This window comes from Mesoplodon densirostris, chromosome 11 (assembly GCF_025265405.1).
Source record: "Mesoplodon densirostris isolate mMesDen1 chromosome 11, mMesDen1 primary haplotype, whole genome shotgun sequence".
Taxonomy (NCBI): domain Eukaryota; kingdom Metazoa; phylum Chordata; class Mammalia; order Artiodactyla; family Ziphiidae; genus Mesoplodon; species Mesoplodon densirostris.
The window spans coordinates 65,763,520-65,777,265 of record NC_082671.1 but is presented as its reverse complement, the minus strand read 5'-3'; the positions used below and the strand labels follow the sequence as shown (position 1 = coordinate 65,777,265).

At 46.5% G+C, this 13,746-nt stretch overlaps 1 protein-coding gene across 1 annotated transcript in view; it reads right to left on the bottom strand.

Moving 5' to 3' along the window:
• Window positions 1–13,746, bottom strand: part of EFCAB6 (EF-hand calcium binding domain 6) — a 242,863-nt gene that overhangs the window by 181,524 nt on the left and 47,593 nt on the right. The window contains 1 exon segment of the mRNA XM_060113119.1: window positions 7,075–7,141. Coding sequence (XP_059969102.1) covers window positions 7,075–7,141 — 67 coding nt within the window.

The window sequence follows — 13,746 nt, the reverse complement described above, 5'->3', positions numbered from 1 at the left end:
CAACGCCACCATCCCGTCCCCCCAACTCCACCATCCCGTCCCCCTCACTCCACCATCCCGTCCCCCCCACTCCACCATCCCACCCCCCACGCCACCATCCCGTCCCCCACGCCACCATCCCGTCCCCCTCACTCCACCATCCCATCCCCCCACTCCACCATCCCACCCCCCACGCCACCATCCCGTTCCCCCCACTCCACCATCCCGCCCCCCCACCACCAACCAGTCCCCCCCACGCCACCATCCCGTCCCCCCAACTCCACCATCCCATCCCCCTCACTCCACCATCCCGTCCCCCCCACGCCACCATCCCACCCCCCACGCCACCATCCCGTCCCCCTCACTCCACCATCCCGTCCCCCCAACTCCACCATCCCGTCCCCCTCACTCCACCATCCCGTCCCCCCAACTCCACCATCCCGTCCCCCTCACTCCACCATCCCGTCCCCCCAACTCCACCATCCCGTCCCCCTCACTCCACCATCCCGTCCCCCCAACTCCACCATCCCGTCCCCCTCACTCCACCATCCCGTCCCCCAACGCCACCATCCCGTCCCCCCACTCCACCATCCCGTCCCCCCACGCCACCATCCCGTCCCCCCACTCCACCATCCTGTCCCAACTCCACCATCCCACCCCCCCACTCCACCATCCCGTCCCAACTCCACCATCCCGTCCCCCCCACGCCACCATCCCATCCCCCCACTCCACCATCCCTTCCCCCCCCACGCCACCATCCTGTCACCCCCACATCACCATCCTGCCCCCCACTCCACCATCCTGTCCCCCCACGCCATCAGCCTGTCCCCATGACACCGCACTGTTTTAAACACTCAACCCTGCAATCTCGTGTGTACTATTGACTTGCCACATGCAAGATTTTTTTTTTAAGAGAAACTTAGTCTGAAATAATATAAATTCTGACATAACAAAATCTTTGCTTTAGTTTCCTGATGAAGCCTTCAGTAAATTACCAATAGAGCAACCAAAAATAGGTCCTGGGGTAGAAGCATTTTCAATATCATTTCTTTATAAAATGGCAGCTGATTATTTTGTTATGTGAAATTCTCTAGATCTAATGTAAGCACGACTCTTCATTTAGCTGCACAGAGACACAGGAATAAGAGCTGTGACATTATTAATCACTATACTCAGTTATGATTGATAGGCTTTTCTGCAGGAGGAAGAAGTGCCTCAGATACAATCTGTCCCAACAGCTCTGCGATATGCTAATATTTTCTGCAGACGAAAGAGAAGTTGTGTTTAAATACCTGCTATAATAGGTAATTAATACCAAGTGCACCAGAGGAGAGATGATAAAAGTGGGATTAGGAGAATATTACGAATTAACCAAAAGCTTGTATGTTTTACTAAATGGCCTCATTTTGAGTTTGACACGGTCTTTTTATTAGGCAAACAGACTGTATTCTGATACATTCGTTTGTGCTAATGTGGTGTTCTAATGTTAAGCTATGTTTATGAAACGGTTGTGATCCTAACAACTGTTTCTTATCCCTCAAGCAATAATTTTTTAAAGTTATTTTTTAAGAAAATTCACCTATTTAAGAAAATGGATATACCCATCACTTGTGTCTTCCCTTTTGTGAAGATATTACCGACCAAGCAAGCAGCTTAGTACCTCTAATTATTTACTAATCGCTTCTGAAATGACTAAGGCTGCATCTACACAACTCCAAGGCACCAGGGTAATCCCATAACGACTTGTGTCACTTGGTGTCCAACAGACACACTAGTCACGGCTGACTGGGTAGACCAGATATTCTGACATCACAGCTCCCAGGCTAAAAAGAGCAGCCCTGATTGGGGCAGTGATGTGGTATGAGAGCAAACAGCCTGGGGCTTTGGGTGGGTTTGTTTATTTTCCTTTTTTTAATGTCTTTAACTGAATTGCACATTCTTGAATTCTAGTCTTTAATTTAAAACAATTTTTTTTTTGCATGTTGGGGGAGGAGACTAGTCATGACACTTCTAAACACACACTGTGTTCTGATATGTCAGAATAGCTTCCTGTGTCTCGGCAATTCTCCAGACATGGCTTACAATGAGTATCCCCTCACCTCAAGAGGCAAGATGAGATTCTCTTCCTTTGTTAGCCTCTTCTTTTACTTCCACCTCACCCTCGTGTGGGGAGTTGACAAAAGATAAAACAGAGTAAAAAGACCCAAACTTTGTTAACCTGGAAACACATGGAAGCTTTGCTTTAAGTCCTTTTTTCCTGGCAGTTTCCTCACCTGAAGCATGTGGAGAACCTAAGTCTTGGGCCTCGGAAGGTGCTGTGGCTCCAGGACGGGGCTGGGGCCCTGCAGGACGGGCAGAAGCATAAGGGTCTGAGGAGCTGGGAAGAAGCATGGGAGGGCAGGATGCCAGAGACAGAAAAGGAAAGAAAATTCCCAAATCTGAAGTAGATGCTACACGGACAAAGAGATGATCCTGTGGCTAGGAAACAACCTCCACTCATTCATATGGCTTCGGTGAGCAGAGATGCTTCTCTGCGATGGGCTGGGTCCACCTCCAGGCATAACAAAGAGTCACATTTGCTGCAGGCAGCCACCTTTCCCAAAGGGTCCTCCCAGAGGTAGGGTGGCCTGAGGTTAAGAGCCAGGACCCTGGAGCCAGCAGCCAAGGCGGGGACTGCAGCTCCTCTGCCCGCCAGCTGTGCACACTTGGCCCAACTGCTCAGCCTCTGTTCTAGTTTTCCTCCATATCAAGGTGGGATAACAAAAGCATCTGCCTAAATTGAATACAAAAACACAGTAAAGCACTTAGAACAGCTCCCAGTAAGTGCTCAATCCGTGCTAACTCTCGTTATTATCAGAGTTGGCAAAATCCAAAAAATTACATCAGTGTCCAAAGGATTAAGGCCCAGCCAGCTGGGGGTTCTTTGGCTGGGAGGCTGAAGCAGACACTGTTGGTCGCTTTCTCCAAATCCATTGACCTCTAACCCCTTCTCTTTCTAATGAAACCCTCCATTTTCCATTTGGTTCAGATATCCACCCCCTGGGTGGCCCTGTGCCTACGGGGAGGGAGCCTAGCCGCCACACCAGGGAGTGACCAGGGTTGGTCCAGGCTGCCTGCAGCGGCTAATGCCACCGCCAGTGACTGGTTTGGGTGGGGACAAAATCCTGGCCTGTGAGTCACAGGAAGAAGTTTCCCCGTGTTTATAAAGAGTCACAGTGGAAGAAACAGCATGCTGGAAAAAATCCGACATCGCAGTATCTGCGTGTTGAGCCTGGAATGCCGGCCACCTCCTGGTGACTGGAGGAGATGTGAGTGAGCAGACCCTGACCTGCCCTCCCTCTGGACTTCTTAGATGAGATGAGAAGTTCCTTATTATCTCAGCTCAGTTGGGGGTCTCTGCTTGTCACAGGGTAGGACACCAGACACCTCGGTGGCTGACGGGGCACCACCTGGTGGCGGGTAAAGCTACCACAGGAAGGGTTTCAGGAGTGCCTGACAGGGAGGACCAGCTTCACTGATGGGTAGAGGAAGGGACAAGTATTTATTGAGCATCTGCTGTATGCAAGGGCGTCACTTACATTATTCTCATTCATTCTCGTGATCACTCTGACGGGTAAGTGCTGTTGTCTAGCCTCCAGAGACGGGGAAAGTCAAAGCAGTGGGAGACCTGCCCACGGCCCACAGGCCGCTGCAGAGGTGAGGCTTCAGGCCAGGTTCGCCTCCTTCCCACTAACTCCCTCTGCCTCCCAGGAGATTAAGAGAGCAAGGAACCTGAAAACCAGAGAACTCAAGGGCAGCCAAGGAGACGCCCCGTAGAAGGCACAGAAGAGGAGCCAGAGGGAAGCACAGTCCTCTTTGTGACACAAGGAGAAGCCGGGGCCCAGAAGGCGAGGGCAAGTGAGCTGCGCACCAGACTCAGAGCGCCCACTGGGTGGAACCTGAGTGCAGGTTAAAGCAGGAACCAGGACCAGCGGGAGCCTGAGACGACACCCTGAGGACCACCTGGGGCCCCACGGACGCAGACAGCAGGCTCTTCACATGAAGCCACGGGTCACAGTCACCAAAGGACGGAGAGATGGGCCCCGGAGACCACCCAGTCTGCCTTCCCCTCGACTGATGGAGAAAACGAGACTCAGGAAGCCCAAGGTCTCGACTGAACAAGGAGCGTGAATGTGAACACATGCTGGAAGGTCTAAGTGCACATGAATTAGGGCGAGGCTGAGGAACCAGCCATCAGACCAAGCTCACTGCAGAAGAAAACAATTAGGAAACCCAAGCCCTGGGGTTCGGGCAGTTTGGGGTGCCAACTGCTAACTACTTGTTGGTTTAGGAAGGCTAGACCACACACACATTCAGCAAAGTCTGGCTCCCAAAATTCAGAGATACATTTGCATGCATTCTTGGCTCCAATAAGCCATGTGGACTTATATTTAAAACAAAAGAATTAGCATCTTTCATTCCCAAACTGTGTAGATCGCCCAGCAATGACAATGTATGTCTGAAGACAGCCTTCTTTTACTAATCGCTAGGTGTTCCTCTCTGTCTCCAATGTTTGAGTGTGGCCCGTTTGCAGGACCAGAGTTGTAGCTGGAAACATGCTACTGCACACAGCCAGCAGCTGAGGAGTGGATTTGGTTTGTTCTGTTTACTTTGGGGTCGGTGGGAAGGGATGACGCTCATTTAAGTTCCTACCTATACTTCAAAGGAAGCTGTAGTAATAACCATAATAATGACAGCTGGCATCACCTAAGTGTTCCAGGTGCTTTATGCTGGATACCTTTAAGCCACACAACAGCACTGTGAGGTGGGTGCTCTTATCCCCACCGACAGATGAAGAAGCCCAATGACAAGGACTTTTTTTTTTTTTTTTAAAGAGACAATTGGTTGGTTTTTTGTTTTTGTTTTTAGAATGTTGGGGGTAGGAGTTTGTTTATTTATTTATTTATTTATGGCTGTGTTGGGTCTTCATTTCTGTGCAAGGGCTTTCTCTAGTTTTGGCAAGCGGGGGCCACTCTTCATTGCGGTGCACGGGTCTCTCACTATCGCGGCCTCTCTTGTTGCGGAGCACAGGCTCCAGTCGCGCAGGCTCAGTAGTTGTGGCTCACGGGCCTAGTTGCTCTGCGGCATGTGGGATCCTCCCAGACCAGGGCTTGAACCTGTGTCCCCTGCATTAGCAGGCGGATTCTCAACCACTGCGCCACCAGGGAAGCCCCCACCAATGACAAGGACTTTGCCCAAGGCCACCCAGCTGGTAAATGGCAGAGCCCGTCCACGCCACCTGCCTGCCCAGTGCCAGGGTGGCAGGTAGAGTTGGCGCTGCAGCTTGTGCTGGCCAGACTGCACGGCAGAGAAAGCCTTGGAGCTGCCCTGTGGTCAGGCGTTACCTCTATCACCCGTTCCTCAGCCTCTCACCGTCACCCTTCTTTTTAAACCGCGCTGCTTTAAACTCACTCTTAGTGAGAGGGCTTCTATGGGAAGGAAGCCAGGATGAAAAAGGACTGAGATGAAAGGGCGGCCAGTGGTGGAGTTCCCCTTCAGCTTTCCTCTTCGAAGCCTCACTTTCAGTAACTTACAAGCTAGGCCTATGTCCCTACCTTCCCCTAACTGTAACGTTGCATTACTGACCCACCTATGTAAGCATGATCGTCATAAACAGCTGACTTTCCTAGGATAATTTCATGATTAACAAAGTTTGTGAAGAGACAAATTAAAGACATATACCATAAATAATATCTATTACATATCAATTACAAATATTTCATATTTCTTACAGAGTAACAAATGAACCACAAGAGAAGCAGCAAATCATTACACCAGGGTTCCTACTAACATAAACTAGAGTGAAAGTAGATTTTCAGGAGCACATAATGCTAAAAAATTATCACACTAGGATGAATTTTCTGGTGTTAATGGCATAAGCCAGGGAAATTTAGACAAACATTTTGTGGGTTTCTGGCTATTTTTGATTTTGAAATGTTTGACAATCTCAGAAGGGTTCAAAAAGGAAAGAAAATTTGTCACATTTCAAACCAACATATTGAATCAAGTAAATTAAACTATGATTCTCAAACTGCTCGTATAACTGACAGGCTCAAATGCATTTTAAAAAGGGGTCCGATTCCAGCCCCCGACGGCCGTGAGCATCTCCTCCCTCCCTAGTTGTGCGCCCTGATAGCTACCCACAATCAGCAAACAGGAACAGAGCTATATGCTCCTTTCTAATTTCTAAGCTTTTGTGGCTAAATTACTCAATTCTTAAATATGTGTCGCTCTGAGTTTCACCAGTTATTTTTACCACGCCGCTCTTGATTGGCATTTACTGCTGAAAAGCAGTAGTTTTCTCTTTCTAAAGAAAACCCCGCCTCAGTCGTAGACAAAAACCAAAAGGGCAGCCCTACTGATAATGATCTAAAGTTAATACAAAAGTAATTAATATTCCAGGACTTCGGCTGGTGTCGTTCATCAAAAAGGATGCCATCCGGGCAGGCGAAGTCATGTGAATACAGGCTTTCGTGTGAGCTCTATTGGGTGAGGCATGAGAACGCAGATGACAAGACACAGCTCATTCTGCATCAGCTCCCTCTGCTAGCAATTACTTTTTTTTTTTTTTTTGGCATTTTGGGGTTTTTTATTAAGAATTTATTTTTAAGAGCAATGTAAGGTTCACATCAAGATTGGGAGAAATGTACAGCAATTTCCCATATACCTCCTGTCCCCACACATGCATGCTGTCCCCCATTATCAGTATCCCCAACCAGAGTGGGACATTTGGTTCAATTGGTGAACCTTCACTGATGCATCGTAATCTCCCATAGCCCCTAGTTTACATTAAGGCTCACTATTGGTGTACGTTCTGTGAGTTTTGTCAAATGTATAATGACACGTAGCCATCATTATGGTATCAGAGTATTTTCACTTCCTTAAAAATCTTCTGCTTTCCACCTAAATCATCTTCTCTCTCCACCCTCTGCCCTTCAACCTCTAGCAACTACTAAACTTTTAAATTTTCCATAGTTTTGCCTTTTCCAGAAGAATAGCAATTACTTTTGATGAAGGGTGGGGACGGGGGGAAGAACTTTGAAAGCTCTCTGTTACCTTTTCTCCTACTTGGACTTCGAGTTCTTTTAATGTCCGACAGCAATTCATTTCACTCTCACCTCCCCTTAAAGATAACAATTAAAAATCTTTTGTTAAAATGTTTTAACTACATTAATGTTTACATAGGACACACAGAGATCAAAATTATAAGAATTTCTAAGTCACGTATTTTTTAATGCAAGGTCTTTCTTACACACTACCATCTGCCAGAAGCGTGAACTTGGGCCAGTTACTTAGCTTCTCTGTGTCGGGTCCCTCATCTGTAAAATGACATAGCTTCTCCGTGTCTCGGGTGCCTCATCTGTAAAATGACACACGACATCGACTCCTCCTGGGGTGGCGTGGGAATGGAGTGATTACGGCCTTCACACAGAGAGCCCTCATGGAGGCCAGACCCCATCTCATATGACCCTCACTTCATGGGTTAGCGGCCACCACCATCCTGCTTTCCAGAGGAGGCTGGAGGAGCTGAAAGTCATCGTGGGGAAGCCGAGGCACCGGTTTCAGACCCAGGTGGCCTGGCTTCACGGGCCACGCCTAACCCTCGGCTGTGGCACTGTGTTCTGACCCCTGCGGGCTCCTGCTCGCCCCGCGGTGTGCACTGAGCCCCTCTGCAAAGGGCTTAGGACGGATGTGCGTCTATACCAGCCCCCTGTCTCCATCCGCTTTTATTAACTATTTTTGATTTTGCATTACCTGTGCATCTATAAACCGCTTCAGAGTCTCTCTTTGGAACTAACCATAGGGCTAGCGTGAGGATAAAGGACAACAGAGGCCACTTCAGAGTATTTATCCAGTGCCTCCTACACTCAGGCCTGGGCGTGGTGTCGAGCAGGACACCGTTCCCAGGCTTGAAAAAGCTTAATGCTAGTGACAGTGACAGACTGGAAGTAAGCAATCAAGTAAGCAATGTAAGCTGAAGTAATAACAAGTGCTCTGAAGACAGTAAAGACAGGTGGGGATAGACTGGACGCTGGGGTGAGATGGGCCGACTCTCTTGGATGGGGTGGACGACAGGGCATTTGAATAGAGACCCACAAGCTAACAAGCCAGGAGCCACCCTCTCGGAGGAAAAGCTCTCCAGGCAAAGCAAAGGGAACATGCAACAGCTTGAAGCCCAGAGGTGGCAGGAGCCTGGCACATCCCAGGGCTGCTACTGTGGAGGCCAGGGGGACCAGAGCCCACCAAGCAGGGCCCAGGAACATGGGGTGAGTCCAGAGATGGAGGCTTACACCAGCGCCACAGTGTGGGGGCCATGATGAGGAGTCTGGACTTCACACTGGGGAAGGGGAAGCCACTGGAGTGCTTTAAACAGAAATTAACTTAATTTTACACACGAGGAAACAGGCTCAGAGGGGTTAAGTGCCGAGCCCAAGTTAAAGATGAAACCAGGAACCCAGCCTTATGATTCTGTGTTAAATGTAATATATTTTAAATGGTTTTAATTATGTATTGAAGGGATACAAAACACTATTTGTAACATATGTTTAAGATTTAAGGAATAAAAATCATACATACCTGACTTTTTACAGCTGTGTGCCCACCATCAGCTGAAGAAATGGAGAAATGCCACTGCCCCAGGGGGCACAGGAGGTCGCCCCTCCCAACCTCAGCCCCCTCCCCCCTTCCTCTGCATTTGGTCAAGGCTTCCTCAGCCCCAGTGGCAGCTCCTCTGCCCAGTCTGGCTCCAGTCCTCTTCCCTTCACAGGGAAGTGTGTACCCCAAACTCCATCTCAGTATCTGCCTCAGGGGAGCCCTGTCTACTGTCTGATATTAACTTAGTGATGCCAGCTTTCTTTAGATTAGTATTTATTTGAATAGTATGTCTTTTTTTTTCTTTTTCTTTTTCTTTTTTTTGCAGTACACGGGCCTCTCACTGTTGTGGCCTCTCCCGTTGTGGAGCACAGGCTCCGGACGCGCAGGCTCAGCGGCCATGGCTCACGGGCCCAGCCACTCTGCGGCACGTGGGATCTTCCCGCACCAGGGCACGAACCCGTGTCCCCTGCATCGGCAGGCGGACTCTCAACCACTGCGCCACCAGGGAAGCCCGAATAGTATGTCTTTTTAAATCCTTTTACTTTTAACCTTTCTATAAAACTATGTTTAGGTTTTTCTCTTAGTGGATTTTACTATCTGTTATCTTTGTCTTTCAAGTGGTATATTTATTAGAATTACTGATATATTCAGGATTTCTATTTGTCCTGCCTATTCTGCTGCTTCTTGCCTTCTTTGGGGTTGATACCATTTTTATCATTCCATTTTTGTGCCTCTATAAGTTTGGGAGTAAACACTCCACTTTTAGACTTGTAGTAATTGCTCTGGAAATTGCAACCAGCATAATTTTCAAAGACTCAAGTTAATCAGAACTTTCGTCTTCCGACTGGACAATGTAGCAACTCCAGAACATTTGACTCCAGTCCCTCCTCTCAATTTATATATTACTACTACCATGTGTTCTAATTCTATCCTATTTTTAAATTCCAGAAGCCATCAGTATTCCCTACAGTCATGAGTATGTCCTGTACTTGCCAGGTGTTCAGCCATCTTCCCTCGGCATCCCTTCTTGCATCATCTCAAACCTTCCACCTGGGATCACTTTCCTTCTACCTAAAGTATACCCTTAGAGTTTCTTTTTCTGGGCCTGTTGGGGGCCAAATCCATTTTTGTTTGAGAATGTCTTTACTTCAATATTTAAAATAGTGAAAGATATTTTCTTTAGATACACAATTCTAGGGTGGCAGTGATTTTCTTCCAACACATCGTAGTTTTTAATCCACTCTTCACCTGGCTTCCATTGTTACAACTCAGAAGTCACTTTTGAGTAAATGTTGCCCTTTGGCTGCCTTTAAGGTCTCTTGCTCTTTGGGGTTCTGCCCCCACCCGTTTTAAATCCTTTTTGAGATTTGCCTTCTTGAATCTGCAGGATAGCACTTTTCATCAGTTCTGGACAATCCTCAGCCATTGTTTCTTTGGCTATTACCTGTCCCATCTCTCACTGCTTTCTTTACAGAGCTCCAATTACATCATTTGTGTCTCTGTTACATTCTGGCTAATGTTTTCTGACCGATCTTCCAGTTCACTTATTTCTTTAGCTGTGTCTAATACGTTTATTAAATTCATTGAGTTTTAAATTGCTATTGTGAGATATAACCTTTACGCAGAAAAGTACATACAGTACATATGCATAGTTTACTTACAATTAAGGCAAACACCTGTTTAACAATTACTCAAATCAAGAATTAAAGCCAGGGCTTCCCTGGTGGCACAGTGGTTGAGAGTCTGCCTGCCGATGCAGGGGACGCGGGTTCGTGCCCCAGTCCGGAAGATCCCACATGCCGCGGAGTGGCTGGGCCCGTGAGCCATGGCTGCTGAGCCTGCGCGTCCGGAGCCTGTGCTCCGCAACGGGAGAGGCCACAACAGTGAGAGGCCCGCGTACCGCCAAAAAAAAAAAAAAAAAAAAAAGAATTAAAGCCAAACAAAAGAGGCTCCCATTTGCCTTTCTCCAATCATAGTATTTCCTCTCCTCCTAGCACTTAAGATATCATTTACTTTTATTTTGTTATAATTTTACCACCTAGGTATGTATCCCTAAACAATACAGTTCAGTTTGTCTGGTTTTCAACTTCACATATGAACAGAAGCATTCGTATGTTTCTTCCTCCTTCACTATATTACGTCTGCGAGAGTCATTCAGGTTGCTGACTATACGTGTCGTTTGTTGGCTGTCATTGCTGTTTTTCCATCCGCTTATTCAACAAATATATATTAAGCACCCACTATGTGCCAAACATGGTCCTAGGGGCTTGGGATACATCCATAAATAAAACTGATAAAGTTGCCTGCCCTCATGGAGCTCACATTCTAGAATGAGAAAATCACATATGTGTGTTAACCTCATGGGTGTGAGCCAAGTGACCTACAGCTTTATTTGGGGGAGAAGCGCTGCGGACACTGGGGAACCACCAGTCAAAAGCCCTAAGACGGGAGCAACAAGAAGAGGACACGGTGAAGAAAGAGGAGAGCAGAGAGCGCCTGTCAGGGAGGCCAGCCAGGGCACAGAGGGCCCTGTGGGTACCGGGTACCATAGGGTCACTTGCCTTCTGCCGTTTAGCATATCTTTTATGATTTCCTTTAGTCAAGATCTGTAGGAGGTAAACTGTCTCAGTTTTTGTCTGCAATGTCTGTATTTCACCCTCCGTCTTTATTTTTTAAAATGTTCCTCAGTGACTTCTATCATGTCTTTAATCTTCAGAAATTCAAAGAAACCGTCCAAACTGAATTGACCTTTAGAGGCATAGAAATTCAAGATGTTATGCAGAAGGCTTCTTTTCTTTTGTCTGAATCGGTTCCTTTACTGGAGTTCCTTTAGCTGCTTGTTTCTTTGTAGCAAACAAGTTTTCCCCTCCAAATCCTGCTTCTCTTGGCCAAAAGCCTTCTTTCCTCCTTTTTTCTCAACCTACCCAGGCTACCTGCCTAGAGTCAACTTCACATCTGCTCTGTTGACAGATGTTCTACCGCTGTTGCTTGCTTTATCCGCTTGAATTTGTGGTACCTGGCCTGGCCAAGGAATGTTGCAATACATGGTCTTGTGAATGAATGTTTTTTTCAGCCTTGTCAGAGCAATAATAGATCTACTTAGAAACTTTGTGGGAGGAGAGAGGGAGGACATGAAGCCCCGGAAACTTGGACAAATAAAGCTGGTTACGGTCATCAGGTAAGCAAGGGAAGATTTTAGAATAGAAAAAGAGAGGAAAAATTCAATTATCAGATTTGAGACTTGAGGGCAAAGTACATGGTCACAAAATGGCTAATAAGTCAGGGAGAGGAGGGAAATAGGGCATCAGTCTGAATCTGACACAGTCCACAGTCTCCTTTTTATGTGTATTGTTTTTTAACTTCTTAGAATCAGATCCATGCAGTTTCTTTCTTCTTTTACACACTCTTCCATAGTTCAGTTGGCCCTACATGTTGATGTCTGAAATGTGACATTACACAGGAAGGTCGGTTGTGTTCTACCTCATGTCTAAGCCACAGTGAACGATAAGTTCTCACAGGTGACAGCTAGTTGTAATATATGCCACATATGGCTAAAGGTTGATATTTGAATGAAGGAAATATTGATGCTGAATTAAAGAAACCGGATGTAAGTACAGGGAAAAATTCTTTGATTCTTGTTGCTTTGCCTTATAAACAATGCGTTGACACCCTGCATGTATTTGTGAATGAATTTTGTTTCAACATAATTCTCAGGCTCTTCAGTAAGTTCTTCAGAACTCCGTCGTGAATCTTTCTGCATGGTGCTCAGAAAGCTTTCAAAAACTTCTGCTAAGATCTGTTTCGGTTGCTTTGTACGTGGAAGTCTGTAGTTATTCTTCAGGGAGGTAGCATTGTGCTGAGTGCCACACGGATTACCGAAGTAGGAAACACTTTTGGTCCATAAGCAGAACTGTTCGACATGTCCATCAGAAGCAAATCTCAAAGGTTCAATTTACTCATTTTAAATAGAATAATTCCTTGGATGTTTTGGAAGGGTTATTGATGATACTGCCATTATTACAGATGATGTGAGGTCATCCATGGCAGATGCAAGAGGGGTTGCACATTTTGTCCTTACCAGCTCTCATACACTCAGAGGCATAGACTTCTTGCCATCATTCCAGGTACTAAATGACTTCTGATGCAAAACATCCTCTTTAATCTTCATGTTGCTTCCAACTTAATCAACCACCGTAGCACATTCAGTAACTTCCTCATATTAGACAGTTCTGGTGAGGCTGAGATGGCCAGGACAGAACAGACGGCATATCTCTTCTGTGTTGTGTTCATTCTACGTTGTCAAGGGCATCAAGTTTCGGCTGATACAAAATATGACCTCTTGAACCGTATTTCCAGAAGGGAAGTGCTGTGACAACAATAATAAGTCCCCCCACCACCAATTCAGGGAATTTGAGCTGCAAATCTGTCAATGTCCTAAGATTTAGCCCAAGTCTAATGACCAGATAATTCAATGCACAGGCTGCCTCATTTTCATACAAGTCAGTGTAAAGAGAGTATACAAGATCTAGGTGAAAGGTAACCTTGAACACCATAGGCAAAGGTGCCAGATGTGTCTTCCTTTTCCAAATACTCTGATACCAGTGGATGAGCAGATACCATGGCAAGAAGAGGAGAGGCTCTCAGGGGTTCCCACAGAAAAAGTTCTCATCCTTATTCTTACAAACATAGTATAAAGTTCTAGGATGGCAAATATTTTAGCTTCAGTGCATTGAAGACATTTTCCCACAATCTCATACTTTCATTCTCACTGTTGAGACATCAGTGTCAGTCTAACTGTCACTCTTCTGAAGTCAATTTCCTTTTTCTTCTCACTGCCTTTAATATTTTCTCTTTGATGCTGATGTTCTGCTGTTTTACCATGATATGTCTAGATAGGCATCCCTTTTTATTTATCTGGCTTGAGATTCTAACCCATTACCTTTTCAAATATAATCTCTATCCTACTCTTTCTCTTACATATCTGGAAATCCAGTAAGAAGTATTGTTGGGCCTTCTCTTCCCACCTCCCATGTCTCTCTTTTTTTTTTTTTTTTTGGCGGTATGTGGGCCTCTCAGTGTTGTGGCCTCTCCCGCTGCAGAGCACAGGCTCCGGACGTGCAGGCCCAGCGGCCA